Source organism: Macadamia integrifolia, unplaced genomic scaffold (genome assembly GCF_013358625.1).
Source record: "Macadamia integrifolia cultivar HAES 741 unplaced genomic scaffold, SCU_Mint_v3 scaffold2642, whole genome shotgun sequence".
NCBI classification, from domain to species: Eukaryota; Viridiplantae; Streptophyta; class Magnoliopsida; order Proteales; family Proteaceae; genus Macadamia; species Macadamia integrifolia.
This window is the reverse complement of record NW_024868852.1, coordinates 1-18,146: the sequence shown is the minus strand read 5'-3', so window position 1 is coordinate 18,146 and position 18,146 is coordinate 1. Positions and strand designations below refer to the sequence as shown.

At 37.5% G+C, this 18,146-nt stretch overlaps 3 protein-coding genes across 3 annotated transcripts; all 3 read right to left on the bottom strand.

Moving 5' to 3' along the window:
- Window positions 1-676: 676 nt before the first annotated feature.
- LOC122066966 (L-type lectin-domain containing receptor kinase SIT2-like) lies at window positions 677-4,519 on the bottom strand. The gene is made up of 2 exons (XM_042630810.1): window positions 4,396-4,519; window positions 677-2,643 (listed from the first exon to the last, which is right to left on the bottom strand). The coding sequence occupies exons 1-2, from the start codon at window positions 4,517-4,519 to the stop codon at window positions 677-679; spliced, it is 2,091 nt and encodes a 696-aa protein (XP_042486744.1).
- Window positions 4,520-9,858: 5,339 nt separating this feature from the next.
- On the bottom strand, window positions 9,859-11,856 carry LOC122066965 (L-type lectin-domain containing receptor kinase IV.1-like). Its single transcript, XM_042630809.1, has one exon. The coding sequence runs from the start codon at window positions 11,854-11,856 to the stop codon at window positions 9,859-9,861; it is 1,998 nt and encodes a 665-aa protein (XP_042486743.1).
- Window positions 11,857-15,611: 3,755 nt separating this feature from the next.
- Window positions 15,612-17,611, bottom strand: LOC122066964 (L-type lectin-domain containing receptor kinase IV.1-like). Its single transcript, XM_042630808.1, has 3 exons — window positions 17,496-17,611; window positions 16,430-17,274; window positions 15,612-16,078 (listed from the first exon to the last, which is right to left on the bottom strand). The coding sequence occupies exons 1-3, from the start codon at window positions 17,609-17,611 to the stop codon at window positions 15,612-15,614; spliced, it is 1,428 nt and encodes a 475-aa protein (XP_042486742.1).
- Between the last annotated feature and the right edge of the window lie 535 nt (window positions 17,612-18,146).

Below are 18,146 nucleotides of genomic sequence, written 5' to 3'. Positions count from 1 at the left end.
GGTGTACAACAGCTACTGGAATACAATAGACTATAGTAATATAATTCTCAATTTGAATAATAGAGACGTTGGGAGAAATGTGAGCCATGGGAGTGGGGGCCACAAGCAGTTGAATATCCATAGAGTTGGATGGGAGACTTGGGAGAAGAAACACGGTCAAGACTTCAAACTTTCCAACGGCCTGCCTACTTGATGAACTCCTTGACCAAGTCTACAATAGTCAACTAAACCTAAACCTAAACTTGAATCTAATCCAGCAAATAGGAATTATAAAATTAAATCAAATCTAAGAATTAGAATAGATTAAAACTTGGATCGAATCTTATCTAGATATGCTCAATCAATTCCTAAGATATGGAACAGATCTAATGGCTGGATTCAGAATACTCCAGTTCTGAAAAAGAAACGGAGCAAGTTTAGGACATATTTTTTTTTTTATATTCCAGATCAGATGATCTGATTCCCCTGTAGCCCTGGTAGAGTGGCCCTCTTGGGAGACCCTTTTAACTCTAGAACAGAGCTACCAGGTTCTCTTATTGTATTGCAACATCCTTAGTAGAACTGAGAATATCAGGCAAACAATTTTGATTTAATAATCTAACCCATAACTCAAAACCTATTACTGAATACAGATACATAAACATGACTGCAAAAAACTTAACAGAATTGATTATACTCATCGACCTTGAGAGAGTAAAGATTCTGAAATTGATAATGACCGAGTCATTGGGCTTCTAGGATAAGGACTGCCAATAGAGACATTACCAAAACCTGTTGAAGGCACAAAATCTCTGTCATCGATGCCTGTTTGTAGACCAAGCAATCGCAGCTTCGGTAGAGGAACTTCTCCCTTCAAATATCCCATAACTACAACCATATGAGGCCTTTTAGTTGGAATAGAGTGAGAACAAAGCAATCCAAGTTTCAACACCAGCTCCATTTCATCCACATCATAATTCAATCCCAATTTTGGATCCACAGTATCAAGAATCCTGCCCTTACGCCAACATGAAATCACCCAGTCGACCAGTGCAACACGCTCTTCAGATGCTTCTGGCTCTATAGGCCTCCTACCACAAGCAATTTCGAGCAGAAAAACCCCAAATGCAAACACATCCACACTAGGGTTTGCCTTGCCAGTCCTACCAAGTTCTGGTGCAAGATAACCAAGTGTTCCTACCACATGGGTGGTTTGAGGGTCAGCTCCATGGTCATATAATCTTGCAAGACCAAAATCTCCCAATCTTCCATTTAGCTCCTTGTCTAATAAGATATTACTGGACTTGAAGTCTCTATGAACCACAACTTGTTCCCATTCTTGGTGCAAATATGATAAGGCATCCACCACGCTTTTGATGATTCGAAATCTTTGACACCAACTCAGAATCATCTTTGTTGTTGTTTGATCAAAAAGGAGTTTGTCTAGACTCCCATTGGGCATGAAATCATAGACCAGAAGGAGTTCTTCCTTACATCGGCAATAGCCCAAGAGTGGGACTATACTTCGATGCCTCAATTTACCTATACTGATGATCTCAGTAATGAATTCTCTCTCCCCTTGTCTAGAATTGTGGGAGATTCGCTTAACTGCAACCTCTGTTTTGGATATGGGTAATACACCTCTATAGACCCTACCAAAGCCCCCAGTTCCAAGAAGCTCCTTATCCTTGAATCCCTTGGTGGCGATGTACAGATCTTTATATTTGAACCTGTGAGGTCTATAATCAAGCTCCCAATCTTCAAGAACTTCGGCAAACTTTTTCTTCCTTCTCACAATAAATTGGAGGATGAAGATTGAGATTAAAACTGAAGTAGCACCTATTACGGAAAATACAACAATAAAAAGACTAGGTCTCATTTTATGTCCTGTTTGAGGAAGCTTTGGAAGGTGAGAGAGAGTGAGATCTCTTGCTTCCCCATTTGTTTCAAAACTCCATCCCAAAACATAATAGGATACTGGCAAGACGTATGTAGCTGAGGAGAATCCCACAAACATGGGATCCACAATGAACTCAGAAAGATCAATTTTCAAGGACAAGAGTGGGATGGTTGGTTTAGGGATGTTAATAGGAGCTAAAGTGACATTAAGTTGATTCTCTGCCCCATAATATTCCACCCAGAGTTGCAAGAGTTGTCCACTGGTGAGGTTTAGGTTCACAAACTGGTTCTCTTTATCACTAAAGTAAGAAGCAGTTGCAGATTGAACAGATTTCAAGTCATTGATATCAATACCAACATGGTTTCCATCGATATCGTCGAACTCCTTGTTTTGGAGGCAATCAAGCTCGATTGCGATGACATGATCGGATGGTTTGCCAATGCTGGTCAAGTTGAAAAGCCCAAAATAATTGCTAGGCAAAGCACCTGGGAATTCTCTTGAGGGTGCAATCACGAAAGCCATTCCTGGGCCACCAAACTTGGTTTCCCCAACAGCAAAAACAAAAGTAGTAGAGAAGGATAAAGCTTTGCCGGTGGATGAATTCTTCAAGTGAATTGGATGTGGGTACAAAGCATGACTCACCTGTTGATTGGTGTTGTTTACCAACATAAGGAGGCCATTATCTGTAATATGTGCCAACCCGTCCAAGCTCATGTCAACTCCTCGAAATCCATTGTATGTGAAACCAAAATCTTGTTGTGAAGCTACAGATTTCCAAAGAAGAAGAAACCAAACCACGAACTGGAGGAACATTGTCAACTTCTGTCCCTTGGCCTGCTGTCCTCTCTTTATTGTTGAGGCCCTGATTGAGTTTGTTCTTGAAAATCAGGTTGCTTGTTGAGGTTGTATCCCATCTTGTTTCTTCTTTTTCCTTTCTCTGAATAAATAATTTCTACCTATTTCCAAAAAAATAAGTAAATAAATAAATAATATTAAAATATTAAAATATTAAAATATTAAAATAATAATAATAATAATAAATTCATTGTCCTCGTTATATTTTTGTGAAAGAAGAAACTAGGACCACTTCAACCTTATATGAATTTTTAAGGATCTTATCTAACTCTTACTTCTCAAATATATGGATTTATATTGTAATTTCTTGACCATCCAAATAGATAATTAAACAACAGCAGATGATAGAATCAACCATTCAAGCTGGAATTTGAAGGGAAACTTCCTCTCTCCCGTATATTTACTGAAGGACTCGAAAATTTCAGTGGTTAAGTCAATGATTTCATTCACATATAAATACGGTGAAAGAATAATTTGAAAGTTGATCCACTTCAAATCATAGATTTGTAATGAAGAATCACAGACTCTGAAGAAATTGCAATCTAAAAATAATTGTGATACAATTTTCACTTCTTTCAAACTAAAACCACATCTTGAAGCCAAAGGAACTTTCTTCTTAATATTTTTTTCATCCTATAGAAGGCAACTGGTAATTATTCTCCATCTATAAGTACTATTTTACACCATATCATTTAGTACCATGAAACTACTTAACCCATCCCAAGCTGAGTTGGTAGAAAAACAATCCGATTGGGATAGACCATACCTAAATGTCATGAAAATTATCATGAGACGGTGTACAATCCATTCAGCCTCTCATAGGTATGCTTCATCATTTCATAGTGAACATTGGAGAAATTCCACCAACCTTACTTTCTTTCCTACTAATACTAATGCTAAATCCCTAAATTACTCTTGTTCCCTTTCTTTTCCTTCCGTTTACTTCCCTCTCACAATCCCATCCAATGGCACCACCATTCGCTCAGTCTCTCTTTGGTAATGTCCCCACTCTCTGCCCCACCAATGCGACTCCCACCTCACACCCCTCTCGCCGCAGCCCCTGCCCCATCCCTTGTGCGCAACTCCCCTCCATCCTCGCTTTTATCATTTAAAATTCTTTATATATGGGACGGTTATATGTATGAGATACAATACAATAAAGTCCCTCCTACTCATCTTCCCTCCATCCCACCTTTTATCATTTAAAATTCTTTATGTATGGGACGGTTATATGTATAAGATACAATACAATAAAATATAATACTTTTTTTTAGTGGAATATAATAAATAGGCTATCATATGGCTGCAAACCTACTTTGACAATAAAACTAGAAAATGACCCTCAAGTCAACGACGTACCAAGCGTATAAAAATAAACTTAACTGATCAAAACACTTTTTTTTTTCTTTTTCTTTTTTTTAAGAAATTACACATCCCTCCACACTTCCTTCCCCTGAACTATGGCTTAATTTCAAGTTACCCACATACTTTCAAATATATCAGCACCCTCCCCTCTAGTTTGAAGATTCTATCAAATGTACTCTTTCTGTTAAATATCCCTGTTAAGTGATGACATCATCACTTAAGTAGGTAATTTTCTTCCAAAATTACCCTTTCATATGAATGAACCCTTAATCCCTAAAAAGACCAAATAGACTAACCCTCTCTGTTATCGTTGCTCCTCTCCACAGTCACTTCTTCATCGCCTTCTGTCGCTCTCCGCCATCGATAGTATTTTGACTGAATCCTGAGGCAATTTGCTCCATCGTTGTTGCCTGTCTTCATCGCGATCTGGATCTGATCCCATTGTGCTCCTCCAATCGTCGGTGCCCCATCTTGAATGCTCTGATCCACAGCCCTAACCGCATTGATCTCTGCATAGCTTTCGTCGTTGTGCCCTCAATGACTTGTCCGTCAATTTCGTTTCAGACGGCTGATGGAAGCAAACAAACCAACACGATGTCAGAAAATTCCAAAATCATAATAGAAAGTGGCAGCAATAAAAAATTTTAGGAAGCTACTAATGGAAGTGATCAGACGAACATGTCTGGAGCTTTAATGGTTCGAATTACAGAGCCACTAAGAGTACTACCAGTGATGATACCAGGGAAGGAAAATGATTACAACAAATAAATAGTTTTTTTTTTCTAATAAGATTAGAGAAATAGTTACTAGTGAAGGAAAGGAAGTATCATTGATGTTAGTATTAGAGAAATAGTTAATGGTGATGGTCAAAAGCTGTTCCTTGCAACCTCTCTCTCTCTCTCTCTCTCTCTCTCTCTCCGCAACTCCCATATGGATAGATGAATGGGCTTCCAAAACCAATCAACTCTTTCTATGTTTTGGGCATTGCCTTTAACTAATATAAATCTCTAATGGTTGAATTTGATTTTCAACATGTTAACCTCTGATAGTTCGATTAGATTATGTAGAAATAGATGGATTTTGATTGTTTTTGAGATTAGCCCAGATCATTGATTTCACTGTAATTTCTTTTTGTTGTCACGTACTCATCTTATGTGAGGCCACTCTCCTCCATCTTCTTCTTCCTATACTTAGGAGTCAACACTTTGAAAGTTTTGATGGCTGCAGGTGCCAGACTAAAGCTGCACCTCGACAAAAGCTATGCAGAGAACAACAAGTTCGTGCGGTTAGGGCTGCATCGAAGAGTGAAGCTATACCAAATGATTCAGGCGCAAGCGTGATTTCTCCGGCAAGAATGCGAAGTAGAGGAAGCCTGCTTGAGCACAAAGTGCGAGCTTTCTTCCAAACATGTGTTGTTTGAGAGAAATGTGGATTCTGATGAAGAAAAGAGAAAGAAGGAAGAGAATATAGGTATATTGCTAGAAAGGTAAACTGGTCTTTTTACAGACCAGTTTAACACCATCAGTCACTTATGAGACATTTGATAGAATTTTCAAACTAGAGAGGAGGGTGCTGATACATATGAAAGTACGTGAGGGGAACTTGATATTAAGCCATAGTTCAGGGAGGGGACTGTAATTTCCTCTTTTTTTTTTGAGGGGGTGGCCGGGGTTTGGGGTGGGGGGTGAGTGGGGGCGTAAACAATTAATCAAAAATTAGAAGTAGTAGATGACCATTAATAAATAAAAGACAATTTTTTAAAGAACTAAAACTCAAACTATTCATTGATAAGGCAACTTGTTCTCTTTGTCCCTACCACCCTTTTGAGAAATTTTATTCTTTTCTTTGGTGAACATGGGCGTTTCACATCTGCTACTTGTTAGTGTGGGGAAACGACTCCTTCCATCAAGATTTGGTTACAATAAGATTTTTCTTAAATATAATTATAAGAATAACTCAAATTTTGTTCACACATGATACACTTACGAATAGGATAGTATACGTCAGCATCTTTAGCATCTTGGTAAAGAGAGCAATGTGGTCCGTATATGCACTTTGTTTTCAGGTGTTTCCTACACCAGCTAGACAAGGATGTACCTATGCCCACACACATAGGAAGTGGAACCAAGCTATGAAAAGACGCCCATTACTTGGCTACACTTCCCTTTATGTGTGGGTATAGGATACACTAGGAGATAGCATTCTTTAACCCTATATATCATATATCATATCATACTATTATAAAAGCATGTACTCATGTTTTGTGGCTAATCTTTTGCTTGATTATTTTACCCTTCATTCTTATTTAAATTCTCTATTTCTTTTTTCATCATTTTTTCATTCTTTTTTATTTCTCAAAAATTGTTGGTACCCTTTCTATTTTCATTTAGATTTTTCAAATTTTATTTTTTATCTTCAATTTTTATGTCTTCCTTTTGTTGCTACGTCTCTCTCTCTCTCTCTCTCTCTCTCTCTCTCTCTCTCTCTCTCTCTCTCTCTCTCTCTCTCTATATATATATATATATATATATTTATATATTTACCTTTGTAAATCTCTCCATAATTATCCACCAAAAAGAGAGAAAGAAAAATATCACTCATCCTTCTCAAGTTTCTCCCTCCCCACTCTCCATAATATCTTTCTCATTCATCCTCTCACATATCTCCCCTCTCTCTCTCTCTCTCTCTCTCTCTCTCTCTCTCTCTCTCTCTCTCTCTCTCTCTCTCTCTCTCTCTCTCTCTCTCTCTCTCTCTCTCTCTCTCTCTCTCCATAATTAATCACCAAAAGATGATGAAATAGAAAAAAAAAATTTGTGTGACAAAAATTTTGACATATGTTAAGAAACTAATCTTCCTATATTATCTCCAGTTATTCTCTTTCTTATCAAAGCATCTAAAGAGGGAAAGCGTTGGAGAAGGAAATGGAAAAGAAGGAATGGGCATGAGAGAATATGAGGGAAATAGTATTTAAAGAGAAGATATTAAAGAGAAACAAAATCTAATTATTAAAAAAAGAGGAATTTACTATCACTCCCCTACACTTGACCTATATGTAGTAAAACTTCCCTATCTTTTATTTTTTTTTATACTCCCTTGCTTTTTGATTTTTACATCTCTTTCTCCCTTGCTCTTTTTAAATACCAAGATTACCCCTCCTTTTCACCTGTAACCTACACTTTTCTTCAAATTGGCTAGTTCAAAACATGGTTTGAACTAGGGTTGTCAATTCAAATCCCTCACCCGTAGGCCCGATCAATTCCGACACTTTTATGGCCTGATTAATAAATGTGTCGGGTTTGAATCCGACACATTTATAAACAGATAGTACACGATGCAGCCACCTAGCCTGACGGGCGCTCAACCGACCCAACACATATACAAGCCCGATTTGAACCAACTCCTTTAAGCCTGACCTAGCCCGGCCCCTTTAATATTACTTGTATTTTTTTTTTTTTTTCGTATTTAGTGCTAAGGCTATGTGTTATGTACAATTGAGATGGTGGTAATTGTTATATGAACATTCATCTTTTTTATGCATAGTTTAATTAATTTGAACTTACTAAACTTGGGTTATGTAGACATAGTTTAATTGATTTGAGTTTCGTGGGTTAAAGTTCGAGTACCTTAGTAACTTAGTTACTTTGCCCATCTTTAGCTTAATCCATTTTAACTATGGGATCTTTTTCTTTGCTATGTCCATCTTTGCCTCATTTAATTGGTATTCCTCGTCAAGCACATTTAAGAGACCAATTTTAAAGAGGACCTGTTTAAAGTCCGTTTAAAGTTAAATAGGTCTATAGCCTAGTTATGGTAGCTCGAATAAAGTCCGAGACCGACCAACCCGATTATTAACCAGGCATTTACGGTACAACCTTAGAAATTGGCCGAGCCCGACTAAACCCAACCATGACCTGCCCGGCCCGACCGCTTGACACTCCTGGTTTGAACCAAACCACTTACAAGTTTTGTCTCATCCAATCAAGGATATTGACATAGCTGATGTACGTCCTTAAAGATATTATTTATTAATTTATTATTATTATTATTTTTGGTCTCATCCATCATCACAAATTTAGCAATCTATTTTTTTATCGGTATTAGATTGGTATCAGTCTCAGCTGATACTAATTTGGATTAGTATCTCAAAGTTACATTCCCCGTTAGGGCTGCGACACATGGTTTCATGGATTTTAAAAAAAAAAAAACTATGGTAGCCGATTGGAACATATGAGACTGATATAATTATGGATCAGATACAAAATTATTCTTTTTTGAATTTGCAATATCCTTGATGATTGGATGAGACAAAATTTGTTGGTGGTTTGATTCAAACCATGTTTTGAACCAAGTGTAATAGGTTACAGGTGAAAATGAGAGGTAATCTGGGTATTTAAAAAGAGAAGGGGAGAAAGAGATGTAAAAATAAAAAAGTAGGGGAGTATCAAAAAAAAAGTAACATGTAAGGGAGTTTTAGTAAATATAGGCCAAGTGTAGGGAGTGATAGTAAATTCCCTTTAAAAAAAATACAAATAAGTTTTTTCCGTTTTTTGTTTCGCATTTTTTTTCCCATGCCCTCCTCTGTCTTTCTTTCCCACTTTCCTTTTCCTCTCTCTCTATATGAGAAATATTCTCCTCTTAATAAAATTCTTTATTTTATTCTTTTAAAAAATTAATCGATTCCTACCAAAAACAAGTAAATAAATACTTAATCTCCTTATTTGTCTCAATGTCAATCTCTTAGTTTTTCTTCTAAATTAGTTATCTTATTTGAAGTCTATTATTTGTCATATTTTATTTCAAATTAATCTCCTTATTTGTCATATTATTTATAGCCTCGCCTGGTCCTCGCACATGCAGAAGCCTCGTGCACAAGTATATCTTTTTTTTTGTTATTTCAAATTAATCTCCTTATTTATCGTAAACAACCACGCCCTCCTTTCAATCGGTAAACAACCTACTTAACTCAGTGGTTAGAAATCAAAGGAAGCTATAGAGAGAAAAAACAAAAAAACAAAAAAACCAAAAAACCAAAAAAACAAAAAAACCAAAAATAAAAAACCAAAAAACTAAAAAACTAAAAAACCAAAAACTGAAAACTAGATGATCAAAAAGCTGGGTCTACCCTGATTATCAACACACATATTCTCACGAACCGAAAATGGCCATGCAAGTACTAGGTCCCATGAAAGTATTGGACCAGGGTGTATCTTTGTTTTTTATATTTGTTTGACTCTTTGTATGCTTGGGAATTTCTTAGTTACCAATTTTATTAGTTTCTATTAGTTTTATTTCATACTTTCTTAACTTCCGTTAATATTTATTTTTGGTACATGAATAATATATTCAACACGGAGTTGCATCGTTCACTGCTTTTAATGAAAGTTGAATGATTCTCATTCAACCTCAGTATGACCCGATTCATGCAGTCGTAGATCAGTATGGACCCATAGAATTAGTCAGGCAAGGGTCTGAATAACCGTCGTTAACAATATATATATATATATATATTCTACAAGGCACAAAAATACAACAACTCCAAGTTGTATATTTTCCCCTTTCTTTACCCTTTTTTTTTTTTTTTTTTTTTTTTTTGAGAAGAAGTTTCTTACATTAATTCTTTAAAAAATAATAATAAATAAAGCAGGTCAACGTTTTCCCCAACTTTAAATACATCAAAATGTAAGGCGTGCGAGCTGGACTTCCTTGGCTCAATCCATGCCATAAAGAAATCTTGCAATCATTTCCCTAGACAGAAAAGGTCAACGTCCTCCAGAGAGTTGAGAACCTGCAATTGAAGATGACAGATTCATTGTATTCCCAATAAATTCTGAAGACAAAGAAAATCTCTGACCACAAGATGCCGGCATCTCTAGCAGTGGAACCTCCCGCTCCAAATATCGCACAACTTGTCGCATGGATGGCCTTGCAGATGGAGTGGAGTGAGAGCAAAGCAATCCAAGTTTTAACACCAATTCCATCTCCTCCACTTCATAATTCATTCCCAATTTGGGATCCACAATTTCAAGAATCTCTCCTCTATTCCAACTTGAGAACACACATTCCACCAATACAATACACTCGTCTGATGCTTGTGGCTCTATAGGCCTCCTACCGCAAGCGACTTCAAGCAAAAAAACCCCAAATGCAAACACATCCACACTAGGATCTGATTTGCCTGTCTTAAAAATTTCTGGTGCAAGATAACCAAGCGTCCCCACTACATTGGTAGCTTTAGGATTGTCTCCATGATCGTACAATCTTGCAAGCCCAAAGTCTCCTAATCTTCCATTTAGTTCCTTGTCTAACATGACATTACTGGACTTGATGTCTCTGTGAACAACAACTTGTTCAAATTTTTCATGAAGATACAGTAACGCAGATGCCAGGCCTTTGATTATTTGAAATCTTTGATTCCAGCTCAATGTTTTCTCCGATGTGGATTGATGAAAGAGGAACTTGTCAAGACTCCCGTTGGGCATGAATTCATACACTAGAAGGAGCTCTCCCTTTCGTCGGCAGTAACCCAAGAGTGTCACTATGTTTCGATGCTGCAGTTTTCCGATGCTGATGATCTCAGCAATGAATTCTTTCATCCCTTGCCTTGAATCATTGGATACTTTCTTCACTGCAACTTCTTGTTTCGAGATGGGTAATATACCTTTGTAGACCTTACCAAAGCCACCGCTACCAAGAAGCTCCTTATGATTAAAACCTTGGGTAGCAATATAGAGATCTTTATATTTGAACCTGTAAGGTCCATATTCAAGCTCCCAATCTTCAAGAACTTCTGCAAACATTCTCTTCCTTTTTACAATATAATGGACGATGAAGATGGACATTAACACCAAACTAGCAGCGATCACCGGACATCCGATTTTAAAAACTTTAGGTTCTGTTTTAGGACCTATTGGAGGAAGATTAGGAAGTTGGGAGAGAGAGAGTTCTTTTGCTTGTCCGTTGATCTTAAAGCTCCACCCCAACAAATAATGAGATACAGTAACGGAAACAGTAGATGATGAGAAACCCACGAACATGGGATCTACTATGGTGTCTGAAATATCAATGTTCATGGACAAGAGTGGAATTTTTGGTTTAGGGATGGTAATTGGAGATAAAGTCACATTAAGTTGATTCCTTGTAGAATCATATTCCACCCAGAGTTGCATGGGTTGTCCACTGATGAGGCTCAGGTTCACATACTGATTCTCTTGATCTCTAATATAAGATGCCGGAGCAGCTTGAACAGATTTCAAGCCATTGATATCAATACCAACGTGGTTACTATTGATATCATTGAACTCTGGGTTTTGGATGCTATCCAACTCAACTCCAATCAAATGGTTTGATGATAAGCCAAGGTTGGTTATGTTGAAGAGGCCAAAAAAATTGCTGGGCAAAGCTCCTGGGAACTCCCGGGAGGGTGCAATCACGAACATAACACCAGGGCCACCTGTGGTTGCTAACTCAGAGAACATGGCAAATACAAAACAAGTGGAGAAGGAGAGAGCAGTACCGGTGGAGGAATTCCTGAAGTGAATCGGATGGGGGTAGAAGGCATGACCCATCTGTTGCAAAGTGGAGTTTGCTAATATTAGGAGGCCATTGTCTGTAGTGTGCGCTACCCCATCCAAGCTCATGTCAACTCCTTGGAAGCCATTGTAAGTGAAAGCAACATCTTTCTGTCGTGATACTACATATCTGCCATGGAGAAGAAACAATAGCACGTATTTGAAGAAGAACATTGTTTGCCTCTTCATTTTTTTCCTAATTGATCTAAGATTTAGGATTAACTTTTCCCTCTCCTTCTCTTCATCAAGGGGGAGGACTCCACGTTTTATGTTGAAACTTGGGACCACGTCGGCTGAATTGAATATTTGATTAGTTTAATAGTCATGAACAGTCAAACCGTTGGATGAGTGTCCACGGGCTCTTTCGGCGGCTGTACATGTGCATAGTTGTGCATCATGTATGATTGTGCACCATAGACGGCGAACACTGTCCTATTGGCAGAGGAAATGCCTAGAGGCACGGCACATGAAAAGGTGATGTTGGCCCTCGCGCTGTACGCTTTTGTTTCATGCACCATGCATATCGTTCAAAAAACCTCTTCCTTGCACCGTGTTACCCGATGGTGTTGCATACACCAAGACACAGGGAAGCCGGACTAGGCTTTGAAAGACCCCATACCCTGGCTACACTTCTACATGTGTCTAAGCTTACACAATAATATTGGGTAGCTTTCTTTCTCTCTTTATATGTATATAGGGCAAGAGAACTGTACTAATCTAGTGTAGAAAGCACCAAACTAGCGAGCCAATGGGAGAATACACAGAAGCATATTCAACGCATATTAAGAGGGGACAATGCGCTCTTTTGGTACCCTGCACAGTCTAGGTGTTTCCACGGCCATATTAGCAGGAGTTTTTCTTTTTCTCACACACATATATATGTGTGGGAAGAAGAACCTTCTGGTCCTATATTGTCTAGGCCAGCACATGGGTGTTTGTTTGACGTTCTCTATGCCCCAAAAACTGTGAGAAGATTCAATTACTTCCGAATATCCAGCCAACTATGTCTGGGAGAAGGGGCACAGCCGCGCAGACAGGTAGAATTACTTACGAACTAGGAGCATGCTCTGTGCCGAATACAGGGGTTATGAAACGATGACTGCATTCTTTCTGATTGAATCCTATGTGGGGGGACACCCTTCTGGACAAAAATCATTTTATTTTAACTACCATGATTGACCCGCTAACCAAAATGAAATTACTTACGAATTAGTTCCCTATCCGGATATCATATGGACTGACCGAATCTTCCATAATGGAAGGTCGAAGCTTTCCACGCAAAAGATGATAACAACCTTTGGATGGCTTATAATGTATTAAAAAAATCTCTTACTAAGAGTATCTAAAGTTAAATAAATAAATATATATATATATATATATATAAGTTATTACAACTTTCACTTAAAGTAATGAAGGGTACTAAACACTTTGTCTAAGTGGAATGGAGAAAATTTTCGTCCTTGAGGTCTCTTTAATGATGGATGTATCACTCTATTCTAGAAAATTGAATGCTAATGTAAAACTTAATTTTTTTAATTTTATCTCCTAAGATTTAGTGATTAACTTTTCCCTATCTCCTTGGAATTTTGTGAGGGTGGACTCAATCTTGTTTATATTGACATTCTAGTTGGATGAATGGAATTTAATTGGTTGGTTAGAAAGTTGGGACAATGTCGGATGAATGGATTTTATTTAATTTTTTTTTTTTTTTTTTGAAAAATTTAGTTGTTATTTAGAAACTTGGGACCAACTTGCAGTGAGTTATAAGTAAGGTTGTCAACTAGTACAGTTTTCATTGTACAACAAACTTAGAGTAGATATCAAAATAATACCATACTAAGAAGATTCAAATTTCAATACTGGTATTATATTGGTTTGATACGAATTTGATATGATTTTTTTTTACTACTTTTATTATTTTTTGCCTTGTACATATATGTAATCAATAAGAGAGAAAAATTACATCCATTTAAAAAGGGGGATTGATTATCTGGTCCTGCAGTATGTGGGATATATTTCTCTCCTTGTATCACAATCAACCGCTATGTGGTGTAATATAAATAACAGTGGACCAACTTACTACGTGGTGTAATCTAATGTGTGGGACCAAATTACTACGTGGTTTAAAGTTTAATTTAAATAATGGGACCATCTAGTTGCATTTAAAAGCCGAGTACTCTACCGTTGAGTTAGCAACCCAAAAAATTATAGTGTGTTATACATTGAAATTAAATCAAAAAGGAATAAAATAAAGAAATTGCATTGCATGACCTCATCAAAACATTGAACTATGAATTAGCAAAAAAAAAAAAAAATTACGAACATAAAGAAATATTACGTGCAAGGGGCAGCACAGTCTTTCTGCACCTACTGTATCTAGGCATAGACACACGCAAGTGAGTAGTGCTAGCTCTTTCTTCCATATTTAAATGGGGAGATTTTTTTTTTTTTTTCTAGAAGCATAATCGCTGTACCAACACAAGGGCTAATAAAAATGCACATAAAAGCATTAATAGAGGCCTCATTTCTACTCTTCCTTGGGGTGCGGCAGTCAATTCGTGCCACTCCCGGACAGAATCTGTTTTCCCATGCTTAAAACTCAAAAGAGTAGCATGAAATTTCAGGCCTTACTCACATTTTGTGTACAGGCTCAATCACTAGCACATAGGTCAAATTATGAATTTAATTATGGCCCAAATAGGGGAATCCCATGGGATTAAAAACTCAATCAAAGTTTTATAGACCCAAAGTATCATCTTCTTCCCCTGTCTTAATCACTATTCTTTAGTGATTATTTTCTACAGTGAATGCGGTGGTGCAATGAGCATCAGATGGCTGAGAGCATCTGGACATGTGCCCCTAGATCCTCTCGGCCATCCGATGCTCACTGTATCATTGCACTCACTTCAGAGGATGTTTTTGCTTCTTATTCTCCTTTTTTTTTTCTTTTCTCCAAAACTTCTCTCTCTCTTCTCCTCTCTTCTCTCCTCTCTCTCTCTCTCTCTCTCTCTCTCTCTCTCTCTCTCTCTCTCTCTCTCTCTCTCTCTCTCTCTCTCTCTCTCTCTCTCTCTCATTGTTCTAGATTTTCCTAAATAAACCAAAAAATAGAAATTGGGAAAACCCCTACCTCTTGTACAAACCAAGTCCCACTTAATCTTGAGCCCTTTAGCTCCTTGCTTCCTTCTTCTTGCTCTCCCCAAAATTCAGCGTACGAAACTCACAAATCCTCACTTCCTCATCTCTTTCTCTCAAACCCTCTCTTTCTTTGAAAACCTAGAAAGGGAAGAAGAACCCACCGTTCACCCTCTTCCTTTCTTGAGAAAAAAAAAAAAAACTCATTCCACCTCTCCTGACCAATAGGATTTAAGACTGCCTTGTGTTTAGGTGACCAAAATTATACCAAAAAACCCATATGCAACCAAAATGACTCTGTTGAACCCATTGAAACCAATTAACTCAATTGAACCCAAGCCCACTCAAATTGAGCCTCCTTGATATTATTAACCTAGTCCATTCTAAACAATTCTTCTCTTGGGCTAGCCTGTGCCAACCCCTGTTTAATCTAAAAGATCCTAAGCAAGCTCAAATTAATTAAATTAAATCTATACTAATATAAATATATTGGACTTTGTACAATAGGGACCATCCGATTGGATATTGTGGAAGGATATATATTTTGAACTTTGTAAAATAGCAATAGGAGCTAATGATAACATTCATTATTCCAAGATTCCAATCACACTCAAATAATCACCATAACTTAATCCCAAAACATATACACAAATCAACTTTAACAACCTACCCACTTATAAATAAAAAAGGGGCGGAGGTGATGATGGTGGAATCACCTCCAGAGACTATAGATTCTGCATTTTACCAAAAAAAAAAAAAAAAGAGTATAGATTTCTCCCTTGGGTTCTGATGAAAACCGTAATTCAATAGAGTCATCGGCCTCCAGAGAGTACAGACTCAGTAACCGAAGATGACCGAGTCATTGCGCCCACAAGATAAACAGAGACATCCCCAGAATCGTTTGGACTCTCAAAAGTTGTGTCATTGGTGATTTTGCTTAGACCAAGCAATGTGAGCTCTGATATGGGTACCTCCCCCTCCAAATACCGCACAACTTGTCTCATGTGAGGCCTTTCAGTTGGAATGGAGTGAGAGCAAAGCAATCCAAGTTCTAAAACTAGCTCTATTTCCTGCACATCATAATCCATTCCCAATTTTGGATCCACAGTATGAAGAATCATGCCCTTACTCCAACATGAGAGCACCCAATCCACCAACACCACACACTCTTCTGATGCTTGTGGCTCTATAGGTCTCCTACCACAAGCAACTTCTAGTAGAAAAGCCCCAAATGCAAACACATCCACACTAGGGTTAGCTTTCCCAGTTCTACAAAGTTCTGGTTCATGTGAGTTGTTTGAGGATCAGTTCCATGATCATATAATCTTGCAAGCCCAAAATCTCCTGATCTTCCATTGAGCTCCTTGTCTAATAACACATTACTAGACTTCACATCTCTATGAACCACAATTTTTTCGCATTCTTCGTGAAGATACAATAATGCGGCTGACACGCTTTTGATGATTCTAATCTTTGATTCCAATTGATTTTAATCTTAGCTGATGTCTGATCAAGGAATTTGTCTAGACTCCCATTGGGCATGAAATCATAGACTAGAAAGAGCTCTCCCGTATGTCGACAATAGCCCAAGAGTGTTACTATGTTACTATGTTTCAATTCCGCAATTTACCAATGCTGACAATCTCAGCAACAAATTGTTTCTCCCCTTGTCTAGAATTGTAGGAGACACTCTTCACTGCAACTTCTACTTTGGATTTGGGTAGGACACCTTTATAGACTCTACCAAAGCCACCGACTCCTAGAAGCTCCTTGTCCTTAAAACCCTTGGTGGCAATGTACAGGTCTTTATATTTGAACCTGTGAAGTTTATAATCAAATTCCCAATCTTCAATCACATCTGCAAACTTCTTCTTCCTTTTCATTATAAATTGGATGACAAATATCAAGATCAATAGTAAAATAGTACCGATCACAGGTAATCCAACATTAAGAAATTTAGATTTCTTTTGAGGTCCGAAACGAGGAAGCTTTGGAAGCTGGGAGAGTGTTAGTTCTTTTGCTTTCCCATTCATCTTAAAACTCCAACCCAACACATAGTAGGTTACCTTGAAGGCATGAGTAGCAGATGAGAAGCCCACAAACATAGGATCTACGACGATTGAAGAGAGATCAATGTTCAAGGACAAGAGAGGGATCGTTGGTTTAGGGACATCAATTGAAGCTAAAGTCACATTAAGCTGCCTTTGTGCACCAGAATACTCAACACAAACATAGGGATCTACCACGATTGAAGAGAGATCAATGTTCATTTCTTTCTTCTCTTGATCACTGAAATAAGATGCTGGAGCAGATTCAACAGATCTCAAGTCGTTGACGTCAATACCGACATGGTTTCCGTCGATGTCATTGAACTCTGAATTCTTGAGGCAATCCAAGTCGACTTGATGAAATGGTTGGATGATTCGCCGATGTTGGTGGTATTGAAGAGGCCTAGATAAGCCCCTGGCTATGCACCTGGGAATTCTCTTGAGGGTGCAATTACAAAATCCATTCCAGGACCACCTACTGTATTCAACTCAGAGAACATGGCAAATACAAAAGTAGTGCAGAAGGAGAAAACACTACCTGTGGAGGAATTGATGAAGTGAAGCGGATGAGGATAGAAGGCACGACCAATCTGCTACTTGGTGGTGTTTGCCAACTCTAGGAGGGCATTGTTTGTAATCTGTGCTAACCCATCCAAGCTCATGCTAAATACTTCAAATCCATTGTAAGTAAAACCAAGATCATCTTCTTGTGATGCTACATATCTCCAAAAGAGAAGGAACAACACCATGAACTTGTTCAACATTTTTTTAGATGAATAGATAATATATTAAGCAGAGAAAATAAGATAAAAACAAGCCTAAAAGGCCAACTAATGAGGGAGCTCTTAACTCAAGTGAATAAACACAAACAACATCAAAATGAGAATGAAGAAACGAATACAAAGATGATACAACAAAATTATGCGAGAAAAATAAAAGGAAGATCCCAAGACATGGTGAGATGCCTATTTTAAATTTTATATTTTTCTAAGATTTGAACATTCACTTGTTCCTTTTCTTTTTTGAATTTTCTGAGGTAGGGAATCGACCTTAATAATTGTGACCATGTGCTTATTTATCTTATATATGTGACTCTTAAGCTCTAGAATATTTTAATCCATTTTCAATGTTTCTAGACCATAAAAGTTAATAATTAAAAAATTGCAAATGATGAAATCACATACGTATGCTGAGAATTTTGTATTGTTTACTAATAAATTAAAGATTTCAAGTCCACAATGAATCGTTATTAACAAGCTTTTAAATGTCAAACCAACCTTTACAATGAAAACTGAAAAA

Coding starts and splice junctions, on each gene's coding strand:
- LOC122066964 (XM_042630808.1), bottom strand. CDS start 17,611: ATGTTGAACAAGTTCATGGTGTTGTTCCTTCTCTTTTGGAGATATGTA. Junction 17,275..17,495: donor TTTAGCATGAGCTTGGATGG/GTTAGCACAGAT, acceptor GAGAATTCCCAG/GTGCATAGCCAGGGGCTTAT. Junction 16,079..16,429: donor TGCTGAGATTGTCAGCATTG/GTAAATTGCGGA, acceptor CACATGAACCAG/AACTTTGTAGAACTGGGAAA.
- LOC122066965 (XM_042630809.1), bottom strand. CDS start 11,856: ATGAAGAGGCAAACAATGTTCTTCTTCAAATACGTGCTATTGTTTCTT.
- LOC122066966 (XM_042630810.1), bottom strand. CDS start 4,519: ATGAAGACAGGCAACAACGATGGAGCAAATTGCCTCAGGATTCAGTCA. Junction 2,644..4,395: donor GAGCAACGATAACAGAGAGG/GTTAGTCTATTT, acceptor GGAAATCTGTAG/CTTCACAACAAGATTTTGGT.